Source organism: Rhinopithecus bieti, unplaced genomic scaffold (assembly GCF_001698545.2).
Source record: "Rhinopithecus bieti isolate Rb0 unplaced genomic scaffold, ASM169854v2 scaffold_32008, whole genome shotgun sequence".
Classification (NCBI taxonomy): domain Eukaryota; kingdom Metazoa; phylum Chordata; class Mammalia; order Primates; family Cercopithecidae; genus Rhinopithecus; species Rhinopithecus bieti.
In genome coordinates this window covers 1,866,602-1,885,680 of record NW_016814433.1, presented here as the reverse complement: position 1 = coordinate 1,885,680, position 19,079 = coordinate 1,866,602, and the positions used below count along the sequence as shown (strand labels likewise).

The following is a 19,079-nucleotide window of genomic DNA, read 5'->3' as shown; positions in this document are numbered from 1 at the left end:
CCCCTCTTCCCTCTCCCCTCCCCTCTTCCCCCTCCCTTCTTCTCTTCCCCCTCCCTTCCCCTCTTCCCCTGCCCTGCCCTGCCCTGCCCTGCCCTGCCCTCCGCAGTTCCTGAGCGAGGGCTACGCTGCACACCTGGCCGCGCTGGAGGCCAGCCACCGCTCACGCCCAAAGAAGAACAACTCGCGCATGATCCTGCGCAAGGGCAGCTTCGGGCTGCACGCGCAGCCGGAGTTCCTGCGGAAGCGCAACCACCTGCGCAGAACCATGTCCGTGCAGCAGCCCGACCCGCCCGCCGTCAACCCCAAGCCCGAGCGGGCCCAGAGCCAGCCCGAGTCCGACAAGGACCACGAGCGGCCGCTGCCCGCGCTCAGCTGGGCACGTGGGCCCCCCAAGTTCGAGTCGGTGCCCTGAGGGGTGGGCTATGCTCAGAGCAGGGGTGGGGGGCCCAATCAGGCTGCCTGCAGGGACGGGAGGGGGCTGCCCTCTCCCCGACACAGGCGTTTTCCTGCTTTTTCCCTCCCGTGTCTGTCCAGCAGTGTCCCACCGGAGCGGGGAGGGATCCTGCCCGACCCCGGCGGGGGGGCTCCCTGAGCTGCGACAAGGTGAGATCCGGGGGTCTCGGTGCAGCCGCTGCTGCCTCCCACGTGCCTGCGACTGCAAGCCCAAGTCAGGGTTCATGTTTGTGTCATCCTGGGGGCAGGCTTGCCCGGAGCTGGAGCGTTTGGGCAAAGTCGACCACCCTCCTGCGTCCCCAGGCTTCCCAGCGAGCTAGGCAGGCCCTCAAGGGGGCAGCCCCAGCCTCGGGAGCAAACGCCGCTGGCAGGCACAGCCTCTCGACTGTCTTGTGGAGGCGTGAGTGGCATTTGTGCCCGCCCTCCCTGTGGTCCTGAATCACCGTTTTGGGGTTGGCGCTCTTACGGCAAGATGGCCACTTTCTGGGCATGAGAGCACATCCCCTGTCTCTGTCCACAGCCCTCGGGGGGTGGGGTCTGGTGCTGACGGTCTGTCCTGCAGCTGTCCATTGCCCCCAATCCCCCCTTGTCCTCAGTGTCCTCACCATTTCCCTGTGGCCCTGGAGGCCAGGGGTTCCTCTTCCTGGAGCCCTGCCTCATGCCCTCCCTTGGGAGGCTGCAGCCTTGGGCTCTGGCTCAGCCGGGCTGGCTGTGAGCCCCTGAGCTGGTTACTTGCCCTCTCTGGGCCCCGTCTTCCTTCTGTTATTGGAGAAGTCCTCCTAGCTGAAATTGGTGTGAGTCTTTGACTCGCAAGATGTCCTGCAGTTTGGCCCATTGAGGCTTTTCAGGCCTAACGGTCCCTCTGCGTGTCCTGTGACCCATACCTTTCACACAGCCTGCGAGAGGGGGTCTGGGTGGGCTGGAAAGGAGGGGCTCTTAAAGGAGCCTCTCTGGGTGGGCTGGGAAGGGATCCCTGCTCCACGGAGAGGCGCAGCTGGTTTGCCTTGCACTGATGCTCAAACCGGGTGTCCCAGGGACAGCCCACCGCCATCTCCTGCCAAAAGGTTACTGATCTGGCTCCCCATAACCCCGGCTCTGCCAGGACCCTTTTGTCTTTTTTGGCTCCTGGAGGCATAGAGCTGAGATTCCAGGGTTCTAGGGGTTCCTGGAAGTTTGGCTCCAACTGTTGTATTCTCTTCCCTTTCCCCTGCTGCTCAGTTTGTGCCCATAACCTCCTCCTGGGTAGTGCCCTGAGGTTGGCAGGACTTGGCCCTTCTGGGGCCCCTAAAGCCTGCTCAGGCCCTCCTGCTGCTGAACCTTGGCCTGGGCATCAGTTTCCTGCATCCTGGAAAACCCCGACTCCCTAGCCCAGGCCCACACCTGCTGTGTGGGGCTGTCCAGGTGGCTGCTGAGCCCCCATGGGCTGCCACTGAGGCCGGTCCCAGCAGCTTCAGCCAGGCTGCCCCAGGGCCCAGACGTCTGTATACACAGCAGGCACCTGTGTCAGCTCAGTGTCGCTTCTGCTCAATGTCTACCTCTCGCGGCTCCCATGCAGCCCATGACGCTGCTGACGGGGGCGGCTGACACCACCATTGTGAATTGCCTGGCAAATTGGGTGCCCTCCTGGGGCTGGAGGGGTCTGGGCTCATAGCCCCCATCCCTGCTCTCTCCCCTAGAAATGTGTCTTCAGTCTGCCAGCTCTTCTGCTCTACTTCCAGTGCCGCATCCTGCACTCAAGCCCAGGGCTGCTGGCGAGTCTATGGGGAGGAGTGCGGATCAGGCTCAGCCTCAGCCTCAGCCTCCTCTATGGTCCTGTCTCCTGGCGGTTCACAGGTGCCCATCCCCCCGTTAACATTTCACAGTTCTTGGCTTTCCAAAGGCACCAGCTCATATGGCATAACCACCTCAACCCTAATCCTTCCCAAAAATATCCTGATTTAAACTTGGGCAGATGTAGTCTGATTCTTGAAAACTCTACCATTTCCTTTTTGCAGAAGGCACTAATTAAGCCGAAATGATAAAATAATTAGTATGAGGTACTTTTCTCCCAGTTAGATTCCCTCTTCCCTGAGAACCCCAGGCTAGGCGAGAGAGGGAGAGAGAAAGAGAGAGAGAGAGAAAGGAAGACAGAGAAAGGAAGGCATAGAGAGAGAGGAAGACAGAGAGAGAGAAAGAGAAAAGAAGACAGAGAGGAAGACAGAGAAAGAAAGACAGAGAGAGAGGAAGACAGAGAGAGAGAAAGTGCATGAGCCAGGATCCCTGGGGAATTTGAAGTCAGTGTGACCAGGGTTCTGTGGCTCTGGGGTCAGAGCTGGGACACAGGACCCAGCAGGAGGGGTTTTGGAAGCAGCTCTGGGTCCAGGCAGCAAGCAGGTAGGAAGATCGGGGCTTTGGCTGACGATGCACACAGGAGATGCTGATGGTGTACAGTGAGAGACTGTGAACACAACAACTGAAGCTGTAGTTGGTGTGTGTGAACGTGTGTAGATGTGGTTCTGTTTAGTGGCGAGACAACGTATGTGTTTCAGTACTGCTTTCACGGCAACTGTGTAATGCATATGCACTTTCTGTACTAGCGGTTTCTTCAGTTTTGTCCGTCCAGTTAAGTTGGAGAAAGAACCAAGTTGTGTTGTTCTCGGGAGCGGGTGCCGCTGCGTCTCCTTGAGTAGTTGTGTGACCCCCCCCAATCCAGCTGTTTTCTAGAAAGTCCTTCTAGCTTCTGGTATGCCTGCTCTGCAGCAGCTGGAAACAGATCTTCCCGCCTGACCAAAGCTCCTTGTTTCTTGCGTGGCATGTTTGTTCTTCCCAATCCGGCGGCTGTCGTGACCGAGGGCCTGCCTGCCACCCTCCTGTATCATTTGCCCTGTTAGGGTTCAGGGTGCGTCCTTAGCCCAGGACCTGCTCTTCCAGCATCGTGGGTTTTTTCTTAAAGAGTTCAACGGCTCCCTTGAGCTCCGTAAAATATTTCCTTTTTAAAAAAACAGACTCCTTTCATGCATTGGAATGAATGGTCCTCTTGTCTGGGTGCTGGGCTACAGCAAACAAATGTGTTTGAATCCCAGTATTCCAGTTTTCCGGCGGTGGGCTCTCTGGAAGAGACGAGGCTGGAGTTCACGGTTCTTAAACTGTATTTTTACCCCTTTGGGACCCATTCCTGTGTCCTGGAGTCTTTCATGAGGCACGTGGGCCCCCTGCATCCTCACACTCCCCCCCCAGCCCAGGTGCAGCCCCGGGAGGGGTGCCCTGACCCCGCCTTAAACTACCACCTTTCCCACCGAATCCCATCTCGGGGGGGTTTGGGTGCCAAGTGCCCTGGAAACCTATTGTAACATTCCCTCCTTCCTTTCCTTCCGGGCATGGGGGAACCTTCTTAAAAATCATAGTTAGGGTTAAGTCCAAGCACTGAGGCCTGATCTGGGCTCTGCTCTCCTTGTTGAGAAACTAACAGGCAGTTGGGAGGAAAATCCGAATTTGATTCCACCCTCTTTAGGGCAAAGGAGAAGCAGGTGACCCAAGGAGGGGCAGGCCAGAGGAGGTGACTCGTGCACAGGGACCCCCGCCCTCGGACCCCGCTGGCCTTTTCTATTTGTTTACTTGGCGGTGGCAGCCCGTCTGACCCTGTCTGTGGTCTGACTGTTCCCAAGTGTGTAACTTTCAGTATTATCTGTGACAGACGGTTCTGTGGTGAAAAAGGTTTATTATATTCCTTACGGCTGCCTTGTACAAAATCCGTTAGAAACGCTAATGTAAGATACCAGATTTCTAACAAGATAAAAACAGCATTATGGAGTTAAAAGATTTTTACAACTGGTCTTGATTTTGATGTGAGCTGGTTTTTAGCTCTCAAATGTTGTCACTTAAATAAAAACCTTATTTGCCTTTACGGTGTGTTTGCGTCTGAACTAAGCCGAGAAGCCTTTCCCTTTATACATGTTCTTCCTGGGATGGGTTTTGGGGGCAGACTGGCTCAGAGCAGAGGTGGATGAGGGCCAGACCCCAGACCACAAATGACAGATCTATGGCCCAGAGTGGTGTGGGAGGGCGGGGAAGGTTGGAGGTGGCCGGTGAAATAGAACAGATGTCAAATGCCAACAGTCTTTATTATGAGAAAGCAGTGTTATCTAGGAAAGTCACACGCTGGTTTCTTATACAATGACAAAGCAGGTTTCTTAAATAATTTACAAACGGCAGAAATTGCTTTTGAACAGGGCTACCCCCTCCCGGCACACCCACAGTACTCCGCATTGAGCATATAAATAGGTACCCGTGAGCCCAGGGTCGTAAGCCTGGAAATATCTCCTATGCCTTCCTCCGAGTCCCTGGTAGGGAAAGCGGGGATGACAATGGGGCCCCCAAGAGCCTTGGCACCAGAAACACGGTGGGTGAGTGACTCTGCGGATGACTCCCCAAAAACCAGGCACGTGGGTACACAGCTAAGAGCTCTCAAACATCTGAGGCTAGCACTTCACGTTATAGATGAGGCAAATAGAAGGCTCAAGGTCAAGTGTACGATGAGTTTCTAAGCTCAAGAGTCCCCTGGGAAAGCAGAAGGAACAATTCTCCCCTTCTGCAAGGTCTCCCCAAGACACTCTCAGGCTATGGCAGGCAGTCACTGATGGGTCCAGATGTGGCCGGAGCAGGGGGCTCTGGGCCCCTTGTTAGGTGCTTGTTAGCAGTGGCCCGGGGGTACTGACAACTCCTGGGGGTTTCCTCCGGGAAGCTCATGGGGAAGCATAGACATCCTTGAGTACGAAGACTTGGCGGTCAGATAGGGCTTGTTTCCTGCAAGACAGCTGCCTTTGTCACTGTGCTCAAGGTCGGAGAAGTAGGGATACCTTTCTCTGCTGACTGCGGCGTGGGGGCTGCTGGAAGGTGGCTGTAGCTACTCGGGGCCCCCAGCATGCTGTTAATGATGGGGTCCGTGAGGTTAGCAGCTCTGGCTCCAAGCAGCAAGCGGGTCCTACCTACTCTGCTGTACCCATCAGCTCTGTGGGTTTTCTTTAACTTGCTCATGCATGAGGTGGAGGAGGAGGACAGTGAGAAAGACACTTGGGAGGTGGGCATTACCTGCAGGCACTTCCTCAGTCATGAATGAGAGAGACGATGTCACCACTAGAGAGAAGGGGAGGGATTGATGCCACTGGATGTGGTGGGCTCTGAGAGGGCCCCTCCCAGCCTGAGCTAGACAAGATCAGACCCGGAAACATGGTAGGAATATGGCCCCCCAACACATAGAGCTGGCAGGGCTCAGCCTTAGAGCCCATCATGGCCATTATACAAGTGGAATGGAGAAATAGCCCCAAGTTAGGGGAGATCCACAACTGAGGCCCTGCCCCTAGGATGGGGCCATGAGCAGAGAGACCAGGAGCTCCATAGCAGTCAGGTTGCTTTTCCCTATTCCATAGGCAGGCAGGGCACAAAGGAGCCACGGAGAGTTCTGGAGGAAGGGCAGGTTTTTCAGGAACCAGCCATATGTGAGGTTCCAAATGATGGACAAACGTGGGGGCCCAAGGCCCAGGAGACCACACACATTCAGGCTGCATCCTTTACCATCAACCCAGTCCAGGTTTTTGTCCCTTCTCATGTTTGAGATGAGGGAGACTGAGGCCCAGAGAGGGGCAAAGACTGGCCAGGGTCACACAGCAGGTCAGTGCAGAATCAGCGCCTGCCTACAAAGATGGCCGGAGGGGCCCTCCCGGCCACTTCACTTTGAAGTATGGAAAGCCAACTCACCTCTCTTCCGCCATAATGGCTTCCTCTAGCTCTTGGGACAGCTTCTGGAGATGCTGGATTCCTGCCCCCACAGGCTCTGGGTCACTGTCAGATTCGCTGAACGAAAGAAAAAGCCACACCAGTGACTAGTTGGAAACTCCTGGCAGGAGCCCCTTGCAACCCAGTGCCGGGGTCTGGTCTGTGGGCCCAGATGACCCTGGCGGGCTGGGCTTCACTCCAGACCCTCACTCCAGGAAGTGACCTCAGAGCGACAAACAGAAAGAAGATCAAGATCCTCGAGGCCGAGGTCATGGGCAAGTGATTTTGCAGCGTCCCCACTTGGAAACGGAGCCTCAGCCCTCCAGGTGGCTTCAAAACTTGCTTGTGGGCTCACTAGGAGGCTTGGGTGAGTGGGATTGTGTCAGAGCTAAGCTCAGCTCTTCCTTTACAGAGAAACTAAGGTCCTGAAGGATTTTCTCAGGTCCTCTGCTAGCTCTGGGGGCGGAACCAGGTCAGAACACAGATGTGGAGAGTATTTTTGAAGTGTACACAAGCCTTATTTTAGCTTCCAGGTTTGCAAAGAGCCACCTGGTCACTTATATGCATCCTGGTGACCACCTGCCACGACACGGGCAGTGGCTAGGCAGCCTTCCCTGAGAGCCCCGAGATGGGAATAGGAAGCTGCCAGGGACTGTGGACTGGGATGAGTTTCACCCTCTCCCCCAAGCCAGGCCACTTGCTGGGCCTGTCTGAGAACTAGAAGATCCTGCAGGGCAGGCCAGCTTGATCGGTGGGGCAGAACATCCAGATGGTCTGACCCCAGCCTTTACTCCTCTGTTTCCTATGGGACGGCCCTCGTGCTAATCACCAAAAGCCTCCGGACCTCCGTTTCCTTACCTGTCCAATGGGACAAACAGAGCCTGCCTTAATGACAGCTCAAGGTTCCTATGGGACTAAAGAAAGATGCTAGCCCTCAAAGAAATTTGGGGGAAAAAATTCAATAGCCCAAAGCTACTATACAGCCTTAACTAACACACTCCATTTCCCCCTAGAACTCAGCTGGAAAGTTGACATACAATCCTTAGGAATCTAGTTGTTGTTTTATTTTCTCTTCTTTTTTTTTTTTTTGAGACAGAGTCTCACTCTGTCACCCAGGCTGGAGTGTAGTGCAGTGGTGCGATCTCGACTCACTGCAACCTCCACCCCCTGAGTTCAAGCAATTCTCCTGCCTCAACCTCCCAAGGAGCTGGGATTAGAGGCTTGCACCACCACGCCCAGCCAACTTTGTATTTTTAGTAGAGATGAGGTTTCACCATGTTGGCCAGGCTGGTCTCCAACTCCTGACCTCAGGTGATCCACCCGTCTCAGCCTCCCGAAGTGCTGGGATTATAGGTGTGAGCCACCACGCCCGGCCAGTTTTCTCATTTTCTAATGAACAAATACACGCACTGGATATCTGCTAAAGCAGGACACACATTTAACAGTAAGAATAATTATGACATGATATGACACTGCTCAGGGTACCCCTGGCTCCAGGAAGTCACAGGTGCCAAGAATCCCCTGGGGCCCAACTGGGTCTGGGAGGTCAGAGAGCAGGGACTGTGCCCAGGCTAAAAGGTCACCAGTCCCGGGGTGAGGCACTGTCCCACTTGCCTGGGAGAGCAGAGGGGCTCTGTTGAGGAGTAGGGGCTCCGGAAGGCAGCCTCCCGCCTTGACCGCCGTAATGGGTGGGCACGTGAGCCCATTCGGGCCGAGAGGTGGTGATGCTCCTTCTCCCAGGGGTCTGTGGCAGAGTGGGCAGGGGCGGCTCCAGACAGCCGAGTGCTCTTCTGGCTCAGGCTGTGAGTTGGGGATCCACTGCCCTTCTGTGCGCCTCTCTTCCGCCTCCTGGCCTTCACGTGCGTTTCCACCAGCCACTTGGTGCCACTTTGGCAGGACTCTTGGATTCTCTGGAACAGGCAAATGGAAAGGTTAGCACAGACAAAATCAAAAGTGAGGCCGGGCACAGTGGCTCAAGCCTATAATCCCAGTACTTTGGGAGGCCAGGCAGGTGGATCACCTGAGGTAAGGAGTTCGAGACCAGCCTGGCCAACATGGTAAAACCCCATCTCTACTAAAAATACAAAAAAAAAAAAAAAAAAAATTTGCCGGGCGCAGTGGTGGGTGCCTGTAGTCCCAGCTACTTGGGTGACTGAGGCATGAGAATCGCTTGAACCCGGGAGGTGGAGGTTGTAGTGAGCTGAGATCGTGCCACTGCACTCCAGCCTGGGCGACTGAGTGAGACCCTGTCTCAAAAACAAACAAGCAACAACAAAAAGCCCAAGGGTGAACTACCCTGGTCTCCAGACCATACCAGCGATCCCTAGACCCACCAAGTGTCCTGTAAATACAGGCTATTTTAGTCTCCAGGGTGAAGGATGTGACTGACTACTCGTGGAATGAGTCCACGGCAGGGACCCAGCTCGGAGCTCCTGAATATGACAGCAGCAGTCAGCAGCAGGAGGACCCCCCTGGTGCCTGAAGCCTGTTTGTCTAAGTCCAAACTCTCTTTCCAGACACAGATTGACCCCAGGACTGAAGGAGAGGGTCCAGGGAAGAGGAGACTCCCCTGCCCAGCACCCCCTGCACACCAGGAGGGCACCTGTCTTCCTGCCTCGGGTGTCACTCACTCTATCCACCCTCCACAGTGGTCCATAGTGATCCTTCTAAAGGGCAGTTCTGACTGTGACACTCAACTGCTCAAAACCCTTCTATGGCTTCTTGTTGCACATAGGACCAAGCCCCAACTCTTGGGCCTTTCACACCAGCCGGGTGACGGCTGTGAAGGCTCTTCTTCATCAGCTCGACTGTCTTTGCCTTGGCAAGCCAGAGCCCAGGGGTTGGAGCAAAGCCCAGGTTAAATCTGATGAGTTATGTGACCTTGGACAAATTCATTTCATTTCTCTGATCCCTGAGGGTGGTGAAAACAATCAAAAAGTTCTTCCAAATAAGGACTAACGTTTGGCTCAGGGAGCTCTCTGCAGAGGGTCCAGAAAGAGCCAGCCTCTTTCCGGAGAATTCTCTCCTCTTCAGAATTCCCAATGAGACACCGAGGAGAAACCTCTGCAGCCCCCAGTCCTCTCTCTGGAGGTGCATTCATCCTAATGGCTTCTGTCCTTTCTAAGTGACACGTCTACACCTCCAGCTCTGGGTTTAAAGATGCATCCCTTGAAGGGCCCATAGACACTTACATCCAATATAAGGACGTCTTGCTGCCAGCACTTCTCATTTGACAGCAAATGCCATCTAACTGACCTTCTCAGCAGCTCCTGAAGTTTATCCCCTACAAGTCCAGATCCTTAGTCTCCATCGGGAGCATCTCTGCTTCTATTCCCTTCTCCATCGCGTAGATAAAGGTCAAATTCTAATATGCTAATTAGACCAGACTTTCCACTGTTTAGAATCCTCCAGACTCCTGATCATTCCTGGGAGAGTCTAAGCTCCTTCATGTCCTTCCTCCCTGCTCTACCTTGCTCTCTGTTCTCTGCTCATACCCAGACTACAACTCTGGCTGTCCTCAGGGGTACATGGCTGAGTTGGCAGTACACCTTGCTTTCCCTCAGCTCTAGGCCTGGACCTGAGGGGCTCTGGACCTGCACTATTTCTCCTACCCTAAATACCCTTGACCTTTGCTTCCCTGGGTGAACTCTGGCATCACCTCCTCTGGGAAGCCTTCACCAGCTAAGTTTGTGTTTGGTGAGCCCTCACTATTGGCCACTTGCTTGCAATTTCCTATCACGTACAGCTCTTATCACCTGGTGTTGTGAGCATCTGTTTCCTCCAAGACATGTTTTCATTAACTCATTCAAGTATTTGTTGAGTGCCTATATGTGCCAGGAACTATTTGGGGTGCTGGGGAAACAGCAGTGAGCTAACCAAAGTCCCTGTCTTCTTGGAGTCTATATTCTTGAGGCTCTTTGAGGGCAGGAACTATCTGGCACCAAGGAAACACTCCATAAAAAAGATGATTAGTATTGTCAGTATTACCTGGGACATGGCACCCAAAGCGCTCTTAGCTGAGCGAGCTGCAGCCTGGAGGCCCTGCTGACCTGGCTCTGGGGTTTCCAGGCGCTTCCAGGAGGGGCCTGAGCAGAGGTTGAGGTTGACAGCTCTCAGGGGCAGCCTCCTTTGGAACTGTCTGCACAGAGACCCCAGGGCCCCTGCAGAGGTCTCCTGATGGCTGGCCCCAGGCTCTAGCTCCTTGCTGTCCTCCAGCTGCTCCTGGTGCCGGAGAGATCTCCGGCGCACAGAGGTCCCCATGCTCTGCCATCGAGAAGCCATTTGCCTTACCAAGAGTCTTCTCTGTCCACTAGACCCTGGGGAGGAGGGTAAAAAAGCAGGTCAGCAAGGCATTCCCCATCCCCATTCCCAGGCCCCACAGAGACCCTGGACACTGGAAGAGATGGGATGCAGCGGGGTGGCGAGGGCGGGCGGGGAGCGGGCGAGTTAGCAAGTGTAAGTGCAGGAAGGAGGATGCTTTCTGGAAGAGGGGTCTCGGGTCAGCAGCATTTCTGCTGTCCCGCACTTCAAGTTTCCAAAACAGCTGTCTTTTTATCCCAACCTCCTTCCTCTCTCTGGCTCAGGCGAGGAGTGGAGGCGGGGTCAAGACACGCCGTAGTCGAGCTTCAGCGCTGGGCCCAGGACACCATCACCATCTCCTCCACCAGCTCGCCCAGACCAAATGCGCCCCCACGCAGATCCCAGCCTTCCCACCAGACGCCCCGATTTTGATCCGACGCTTGTAGTACCCAGACGCCTCCACAGGCCGTGCGTGTCCGAACCTGATGCCCTCCCCTCTGAACAAAAAAATTGTTTTGAGCCGAGATCGCGCCATTGCACCCAGCCTGGGCAACAAGAGCGAAATTTGTTGTGCTCCGCCCGCACTCACCGGACAGCACCAACGCGGATCACAGCCGGAGCACAGCTGCTCCTAGTCCACCGCAGCCGGTTTGAAACTCTGCGCGGCTCCGCCCCCGGCCCCGTCCTCACAGCTGATTGGTTCCGTCCCCGCCCCGTCCCCGCCCCAAGGATCCGATTGGCTTTCTCTCTCGCGGCTGTAAATGCTGCGCTCGGATTGGCCCGGCCGTCCCCATTCATCTCTCCGGCTCCCTCCCGGCCTCCAGCCTCGTGGCTCCGGGCTTTGTATTAAGCGTCCCGCCCGCGCCACGGCCCTTGCCCGCCCAGCCCCCGCGCATCGCACGCCGGGTCCCCTCCCTGGAGCGCGCACAGGGTTGAGGCTGCTCTGACTCATGGGGTGGAGGCGGAGGTCCTGGGATCTAGGCCTCCTGGCTCAGGCCCCAGGCCCCGCAGTGGGCAGGGACCCCGTCCATCCTGCCAAGGGGTCTGGCTTTTCCTTCTTGCTCAGTGGTTTTGTCCGAAGGAGCCAGGGGCTGGCAGTGTGGAGCCCTGGGTTCCCAGAGACGTTTTCTTTCACATTTCCCTCCTGACCCTCCCTTCCTGTGACAAGACACTGTCCCTCTCTGAGTTCCCCATACTAGCCATCCATGCTCCGCCCCCACTAGAAAATGCGTCCTGGAAGCGGGGATAGACCAGAGTGCCCGTCTGCCCTCCTCCCGCCTACACCAGCTCCCTGTCCCCGCCTTGCCCCACACATCCCTCCCTCTCTCCAGCGGAATGCCTGCCTCTCCTCTCCTCAGCATCCAAACACAATCAGCCGTTATAGAAGCTCATCCTTCTCCTTTCGGCGACCTCAGAGCAGTGCTGCCCACTCCCCCGGCTGGTTTCTTTGTTACCTCTCCCGCACAAGAGCCTGAGATGATGAATTCTTGAAAGTCTGTCTTCAGCCCTCTTCATTTCTGGGTGGTCTCACCCACTCCTTTGGCCTCAGTGATTTCCAACGAAAGGATGACGATATTGATTAACGTGTATATGGCCCTTAGTATGCACAGGTACTGGTGTTGCAGTTTATTAACTTATTTGACCCTCTGCTATGGTGTGAATGTGTCCCTCAAATTTCACATGTTGGAAATGTAATGCCCAAATTCATATATCGGTGGCATTTCTTTGTTTGTTTTTGAGACGGAATTTCGCTCTTGTAGCCCAGGCTGGAGTGCAGCGGCGTGATCTCGGCTCACTGCAACCTCCGCCTCCTGGGTTCAAGCGATTCTCCTGCCTCAGCCTCCCTAGTAGCTGGGATTACAGGCGCCCGCCACCACGCCCTGCTAATTTTTTGTACTTTTAGTAGAGATGGGATTTCACTATGTTGGCCAGGCTGGTCTCGAAATCCTGACCTTAGGCGATCCACCAGCCTCAGCCTTCCAAAGTGCTGGGATTACAGGCAAGAGCCACCATGCCTGGCTATCGGTGGCATTTTTTTAGACATATAAATTGTTTTTATTCAAATTATAGAATATTATACAGTACTGAAAAATAAGCGAATTGTAACCAGATGGTGTAACTAAAGTGAATGTCGGGAATATAATGCTAGATTTAAAAAAAAGCAATATTCAGACAAACATAAAGTATGACACCATGTAAGTTCAAACACAAAAAACTAAACAATATGGTTTAGGAATATGCACACACATTTGTGGACAAAGCTATTACGGAAAGCAAAGGAATTGTAAACATCAAAATAAAACAGGTAGTCATTTTTTGGAAGGGTGACAGGAGAAGAGGATGTAATGAGGAAAGGGCTCAAAAGACTTCAAAGGTAATGTTCCATTTTGTAGGCTGGGTGGTGGCCACATGGATGTTTACTTTCCTCTTTATTATTTTTTTCCTTTTAGACAGGATCTTGCTCTGTTGTCCAGGCTGAGATGCAGTGGTACAATCATGGCTCACTGCAGTCTCAACCTCCTGGGCTCAAGCAGTCCTCCTGCCTTGACCTCCCAGAGTTCTGTGATTACAAGCATGAGCCACCTTGCCTAGCCTTTATTATTCTTTAAACCATATATGTATGTAATTTTATATATATCAGCTTATATTTGTGTGTGTATACACATACCTGTACATATATTATTTTGTAAGTATGAGCTACTTTGTAATTTTTTAAAAAAAGTTTTTAAAAATTGACAAGTAATAATTAAACATTTATGGGGCACATAGTGATGTTTTAATACATATAATGCAGTGTGATCAGATCTGGGTAACTGGCATATTCATCATCTCAAACATTATCATTTCTTTGAGTTGGGAACAGTTAATATCTTCCTTCTAGTTATTTGAAACTATATATTATTGTTCACTCTAGTCATCCGGACTAGATGACTCTAGTCATCCCACAGTGCTATAGAGTACTAAGCTTATTTCTCCTATTTAGCTGTAACTTTGTGTCTTTTAACAAATCTCTCCTATTCCTTCCTTCTACCTACCATTCCCAGCATCCAGTATTTTGATGAGGTGAGGCCTTTGAGAGGTAATTAGCATTAGATAAAATCAAACAAGGTAGGCCCCATGATGGTACTGGTGGCTGTAAAAGAAGGGGAAGAGAGACCTGAGCTGACAAGCACGATTTTGCCCTCTCACCATGCGATGCCTTCTGCCATGTTACAACACAGCAAGAAGGCCCTTACCAGATGCCGACCAGATGCCAGTGCTATGCTCTTGAACTTCCCATCCTCCAGACCATTAGCTAAATAAATGTCTTTTCTTTATAAATTATGCACTTTGTGGTATTCAGATATGGCAGCAGAAAATGGACTGACACCTTCATTGTACCTACACTTGATGAGGAAACTGAGAATAGAGTGAATACACCAAGGCCAAGGATTCAAACTTCAAGGTTCAAGTTTGAAGTCTGAACCCACTATATTCATTTTACAAGAGTCACTAATGGGGTATGGGTTGTGGTTTGCAAAATATTGCTCTAGTTTGCCTGTCCCTCATTTTTTAGTGGATACAGGGTTTCATCATGTTGGCCAGGCTGGTCTCGAACCCTGGAGTTCCTCCAGTCATCAGAGCTGTATCAAAACTACAAAGGAAAATAAAAGTGTTTATCATAAAAGTGTAAGGAGAGAGGGAGAACACACTATCACTTGCAGGTGGCAAGTGTCTGCTTCTGGGATGCTGGCAATGCTCACCCTTGACCTAGGTGACGCTGTTTATCAACCTAGTGAAGTTGTTTATCAACAGTCAGAAATGCTTGTTTTTAAACCTGTTTATAAAAGTTGCATTTGTTACTGTAATTAAGGAATTCAACTGATGTCTTTTACCAATGAAATCCAAGGGGAAAAGAAAGAGTTGTTTCTATGAAAACTAAGTTGAAAGTATGGGAAACAGTCCATGAAGGGGAATTACTTAGAAACAAGCAAAGTCTCTCAAACTGGAGTGTATTATCACAATTTGCCTCCCCAGTGCCTGCCATGTCACAGGCATCCGTAATAATAGCTTATATTTTTTGAGCCCTCACCATGTGTCAGACGCTCTGCTAAGTGCATTTACTTTCTTTCTTTCTTAATCCTCAAGCAATTCTATGAAGTAGGTACTGTTTTTATTTCCATTACAGATGACAAAAGTGAGATGCAGACAGGTGAAATATCTGGTCCAAGATCGTGTGGAATGTCAGAACTGGAGCTTAAATCCAGTGACTGACTTCAAAGCCTGAATTCTTACCCTCAGATTACACAGCTTTGTTAAGTATCAGGAGTGACACAATGAATGCATGCATGCATAAAGAGGCCCTCCCTGCTTGGAGCTTTCCATCCTCTTCCCTCACTCAGAATAGTAACTGGCAGGTCAGGTTAATGAAGAACAGTCTCCATGGCAACAAGTAAAGGAGGAAGAAACATTTTCTTCTGAATGAGAAGCCTTTCCCTTCTGCCTTGCATGGAGCGGTGGCTGGAGGGAGGGAAGGAGGCTGTACTCAGGGGAAGCAGGCTCCTAGTCCAGAGGTCAGTACAGGGGCTTCTGTTCTTGGTAAGGAAGAGAAACCAGTCACTTGTTGCTAGTGAAGGCTTTTGGAGGGGGAGGGAATCCAGCATCACCCTTGCCTCTGTTGGGGAAGGGGATAAAGGAGAAACTCCAGCCCTGCTATCCAGGGGCTCTTTGTCCAAGAGCAAACATTCCACTAGTTTCCTTGACCTCCTGAAACTGTCAATCTGATGGAAGACATAGACATTAAACACATAATTGTAAACAATTACAGTTGGGCAAAGTAGCATGAATGTGTAGTGCTAGGGAGAAGTGACAGGGGGTATAAGGGGGATGGGGAGATTGACTGGAGCTGGAGGTCAGGGTAGTCGTCCCTGAATGTGTGGTGTTTGAAGTGAGGAGCTAGTGGGCCAATGGTTGGGAGTCTGGAGCATTGCCAAGTGTTAGGACTGGGGAAAGCCTGGGCAAAAAGGGTAGGGCTGAGATCAGGGGCTGAGGGTAGGGGATGGGGTGGCAAGAGACAGGGTCTGTAAGTCAGAGAAGGAGCTTAAAATTTGTCCTGAAGGTGGTGGCAACTCTTTGCTGAATGTTAAGAGGGCAGTAGGTTATTAGAGTGGCATTTCAATGAAGTCCATGATGAGACTGGTTTGGGAGCGGCTATAGTTTTAATGTGTCCCCCAAATTTCATTTGTTGGAAACTGAATCCTCAAATACATATGTTGATGATATTTATGGGTGGGGCCTTTGGAGGGTAATTAGGATTAGATAACATCATCAGAGTAGGACCCTGTGATAGGATTGGAGGCTTTACAAGAAGAGGAATGGAGACCTGAGCTGATGTGCATGCTCTTGTCCTCTCACCGTGTGATGCCTTCCACCATGTTATGATGTAGCAAGAAGGCCCTCACCAGATGCCAACACCATGCTCTTGGATTTCCCAGCCTCCACAACCATGAGCTAAACAAATGTCTTTTTAAAAAAAAAAAAAATTATGCATTCCGTGGTGTTCAGTTACAATCGCAGAGAATGAACTAAGACAGTGGAGCGGGCAAAGGGTTTCTGGGGCATCAGTCTGTGCCCAAGCCCAGGCACAGACCAGGAGCAATCATCATTCTTCTCAGCAGGGAAACCAACACCCCTGGCATCAGCTTCAACATCCCCTTTTCTTCTCGCCCCCACCTCCCCCAATCAACCACAGGCTACATCTATCAATTTTACTGTTTAAACGTCTCTGCAATGTGTGTGTGCCCTTTGACCCTCTACAAAGGGAAGCAATGGAAACAGTGGGAGAGTTTTAAGAAGTGTGAGAAGAGACACAATTGGGTCTTTTTCATTGTGAATTATATCACTGATAGAAAACTGCCTAAGACATAAAATCTAGTGTCATGAATACAGTGAGTCCTTACTTAATGCTGTCAATAGGTGTTTGAAAACTGACTTTAGCCTGGGTGTGGTGGCTCTCACCTGTAATCCCAGCACTTTGGGAGGCCAAGGTGGGTGGATCACCTGAGGTCAGGAGTTTGAGACCAGCCTGGCCAACGTGATGAAACCCTGTATCCACTAAAAAAAAAAAAAAAAAAAAATAGCTTGGCAAGGTGGCAGGCACCTGTAATCCCAGCTACTCAGGAGGCTGAGGCAGGAGAATCACTTGAGCCCAGGAGGCGGAGGTTGCAGTGAGTCAAGATCACTCCATTGCACTCCAGCCTGGGCAACAAGAGCAAAATTCCATCTCAAAACAAAACAAAACAAAACAAAAAAACTGACTTTCAGTGAAATGACATATAAGGAAACCACCTTTTTTCTCATCAACATTGTAACAAAATGATGACATTGATTGAAAGGATGTTATTTGAGGACCTGATGTATGTCCTTTCATTTCAGACTGCAGTTTCCAAGAACCTAAAAGGACATTAAGTGAGGACTTACTGTACCTATAAAGCCAACACCCATGTAAGCATCACCTAGGTCAGGGGTGAGCATTGCCAGCATCCCAGAAGCAGACACTTGCCACCTGCGAGTGATGAGTGTGTTCTCCCTCTCTCCTTAGACTTTCATGATAAACACTTTTATTTTCCTTTGTAGTTTTGATACAGCTCTGATGACTGGAGGAACTCCAGGGTTCTTGGTCTTGCGCCGATAGGATTAACGACACGGACACACGTGGAGTGGTTTTAAGGAGCAAAAAGTTTAATAGGCAAGAAAGAAGGAAGGAAGAAGAGAATAGCTCACCCATACAGAGAGAGAGGGAAGGGGGGGATTTGAACAAATAGAAAACCCCCTGCTCAGGGTGGAGTGGTGGGAAGTGGCTGCTTACATGAAGAGGCTGAGGAGGTGGTGTCTGATTTCCATAGGGCCCAGGGGATTGGTTTAACCAGGTGTTATTTACATAGCCCGCAAAAACCCTGGCCCTCCCACCTTAGCCCTTTAATATGCAAATGCCGGTCGCCATGATGTTCTGAACACATGCTGTTATCTGGAGGTGACCATGACACTCGGTACACCTGGTGACAGGGAAAAGACAGCAGGAATCGCCATATGAGTGAACCCAGTTTCTAACGGCCGGCATTTGCATATTGAGGCTTGCCAGCCTGGCCCTTTAAGCGGCCTTTTCTGTTAGAAAAGAGATGGTTTTGGGGGTTGTTTTTTATTGCAGGAAAATTTCCACCGAGAACCTTTACCCTTACTATCTGCCTAAAAATTATTTCTTAAGAACTCCTGTATTAGTTTTACTAAGTATCCATTTTACCGATGCATGCAGACCTCTCTAGGTTGCCGTGTGGCTGGAGAACGGATGGAAGGCAGGAGGGGAAGGTTTTCTGCAGCCTTCCACCTTCCAGGGATGGAAGACTTTCAGGGGTGCTAGATTTCAGGGTGCCATTCACTGCTGCAGCCCTCCCAACTTCCCTTGAGAGGGAGGAAGGAGAGGTTAGTCTTCCCATTTCAGTTGGGAAAATGCAGTGAGAGAGAACGAGAGACATCCAAGGCCATAAGGTCAGTAAATAGGAAAGGGTCAGCCCTTTGAACTCAGCTGTATCTGGCTTAGCCCAGTGTTCTTCTTTTTCTTTTCTTTTCTTTTTTTTTTTTTTTTTCTGATACATAGTCTCACTCTATGGCCCAGGCTGGAGTGCAGCCGCATGATCTCAGTGCACAGCAACCTTCATCTCCTGGGTTCAAGTGATTCTCCTGCCTCAGCCTCTTGAGTAGCTGGGATTACAGGCACCCGCCACTATGCCCAGCTAAATTTTGTAATTTGAGTAGAGATGGGGATTCATTATGTTGGCCAGGCTGGTCTCTAACTCCTGACCTCAGGTGATCAAACTGCCTTAGCTCCCAAAGTCCTGGGATTACAGACATGAGCCACCGCGCCCGGCCTAGTCTAGTTTTTTTTTTTTTTTTTGAGATGGAGTCTCGCTCTGTCACCCAGGCTGGAGTGCAGTGGTGTGATCTCGGCTCACTGCAACCTCCGCCTCCTGGATTCAAGCGATTCTTCTGCCTCAGCCTCCTAAGTAGCTAGAATTACAGGCGCGCACCACCACGCCCAGGTAATTTTTGTATTTTTAGTAGGGACGGGGTTTCAGCATGTTGACCAGGCTGGTCTCGAACTCCTGACCTCAGGTGATCCACCCACCTCAGCCTCCTTAGTCCAGTGTTTTCATCTCTCCCTGTAGCAGAGTCCTGCACCCCTTCCCTCTGCAACCAATGAGCCTGGTGTCAGGAAGAGAACGGTTTTGGGGCGGTGAGTCCAGTGCCCTCAGGGTGCGGAGGTGTAGGAGCTTCAATGGCCACACGGTGGAGCCAAACACCAGGTCTTCGCATTTATGTTTCCCAGCCCGGAAGGGCGTCCCTGATGTCCTGAAAAAACTCTGCCTGCTTCCCAGAGCACAGGGCTAAGGCCCTCAAAGGGGAGAGGAGGGGAGGGGAGGGCAGGGGAGAGGGAGAGGAAAGAAGAGCAGAGGAGAGGAGAGGAGAAAGGAGTGCTGGAGTGCTTGCAGGGCAGAATGACATCTCGGGGAATCCACTATGACAGCACTCTATTTTATCTC

The 19,079-nt window shown here is 51.7% G+C and overlaps 2 protein-coding genes across 2 annotated transcripts in view; one reads left to right on the top strand and one right to left on the bottom strand.

The window, feature by feature from the left end:
• PITPNM3 (PITPNM family member 3) overlaps positions 1 to 901 on the top strand; it is an 86,026-nt gene extending 85,125 nt beyond the window's left edge. The window contains exon 19 of the mRNA XM_017850531.1: positions 107 to 901. Coding sequence (XP_017706020.1) covers positions 107 to 412 — 306 coding nt within the window. The 3' untranslated portion in view covers positions 413 to 901. The remainder of the gene's footprint in view (positions 1 to 106) is intronic.
• Positions 902 to 2,949: 2,048 nt separating this feature from the next.
• On the bottom strand, positions 2,950 to 11,166 carry PIMREG (PICALM interacting mitotic regulator). Its single transcript, XM_017850533.1, has 5 exons — positions 11,093 to 11,166; positions 10,192 to 10,520; positions 7,819 to 8,114; positions 6,187 to 6,282; positions 2,950 to 5,235 (listed from the first exon to the last, which is right to left on the bottom strand). The coding sequence occupies exons 2-5, from the start codon at positions 10,483 to 10,485 to the stop codon at positions 5,175 to 5,177; spliced, it is 747 nt and encodes a 248-aa protein (XP_017706022.1). The 5' UTR covers positions 10,486 to 10,520; positions 11,093 to 11,166; the 3' UTR covers positions 2,950 to 5,174.
• Between the last annotated feature and the right edge of the window lie 7,913 nt (positions 11,167 to 19,079).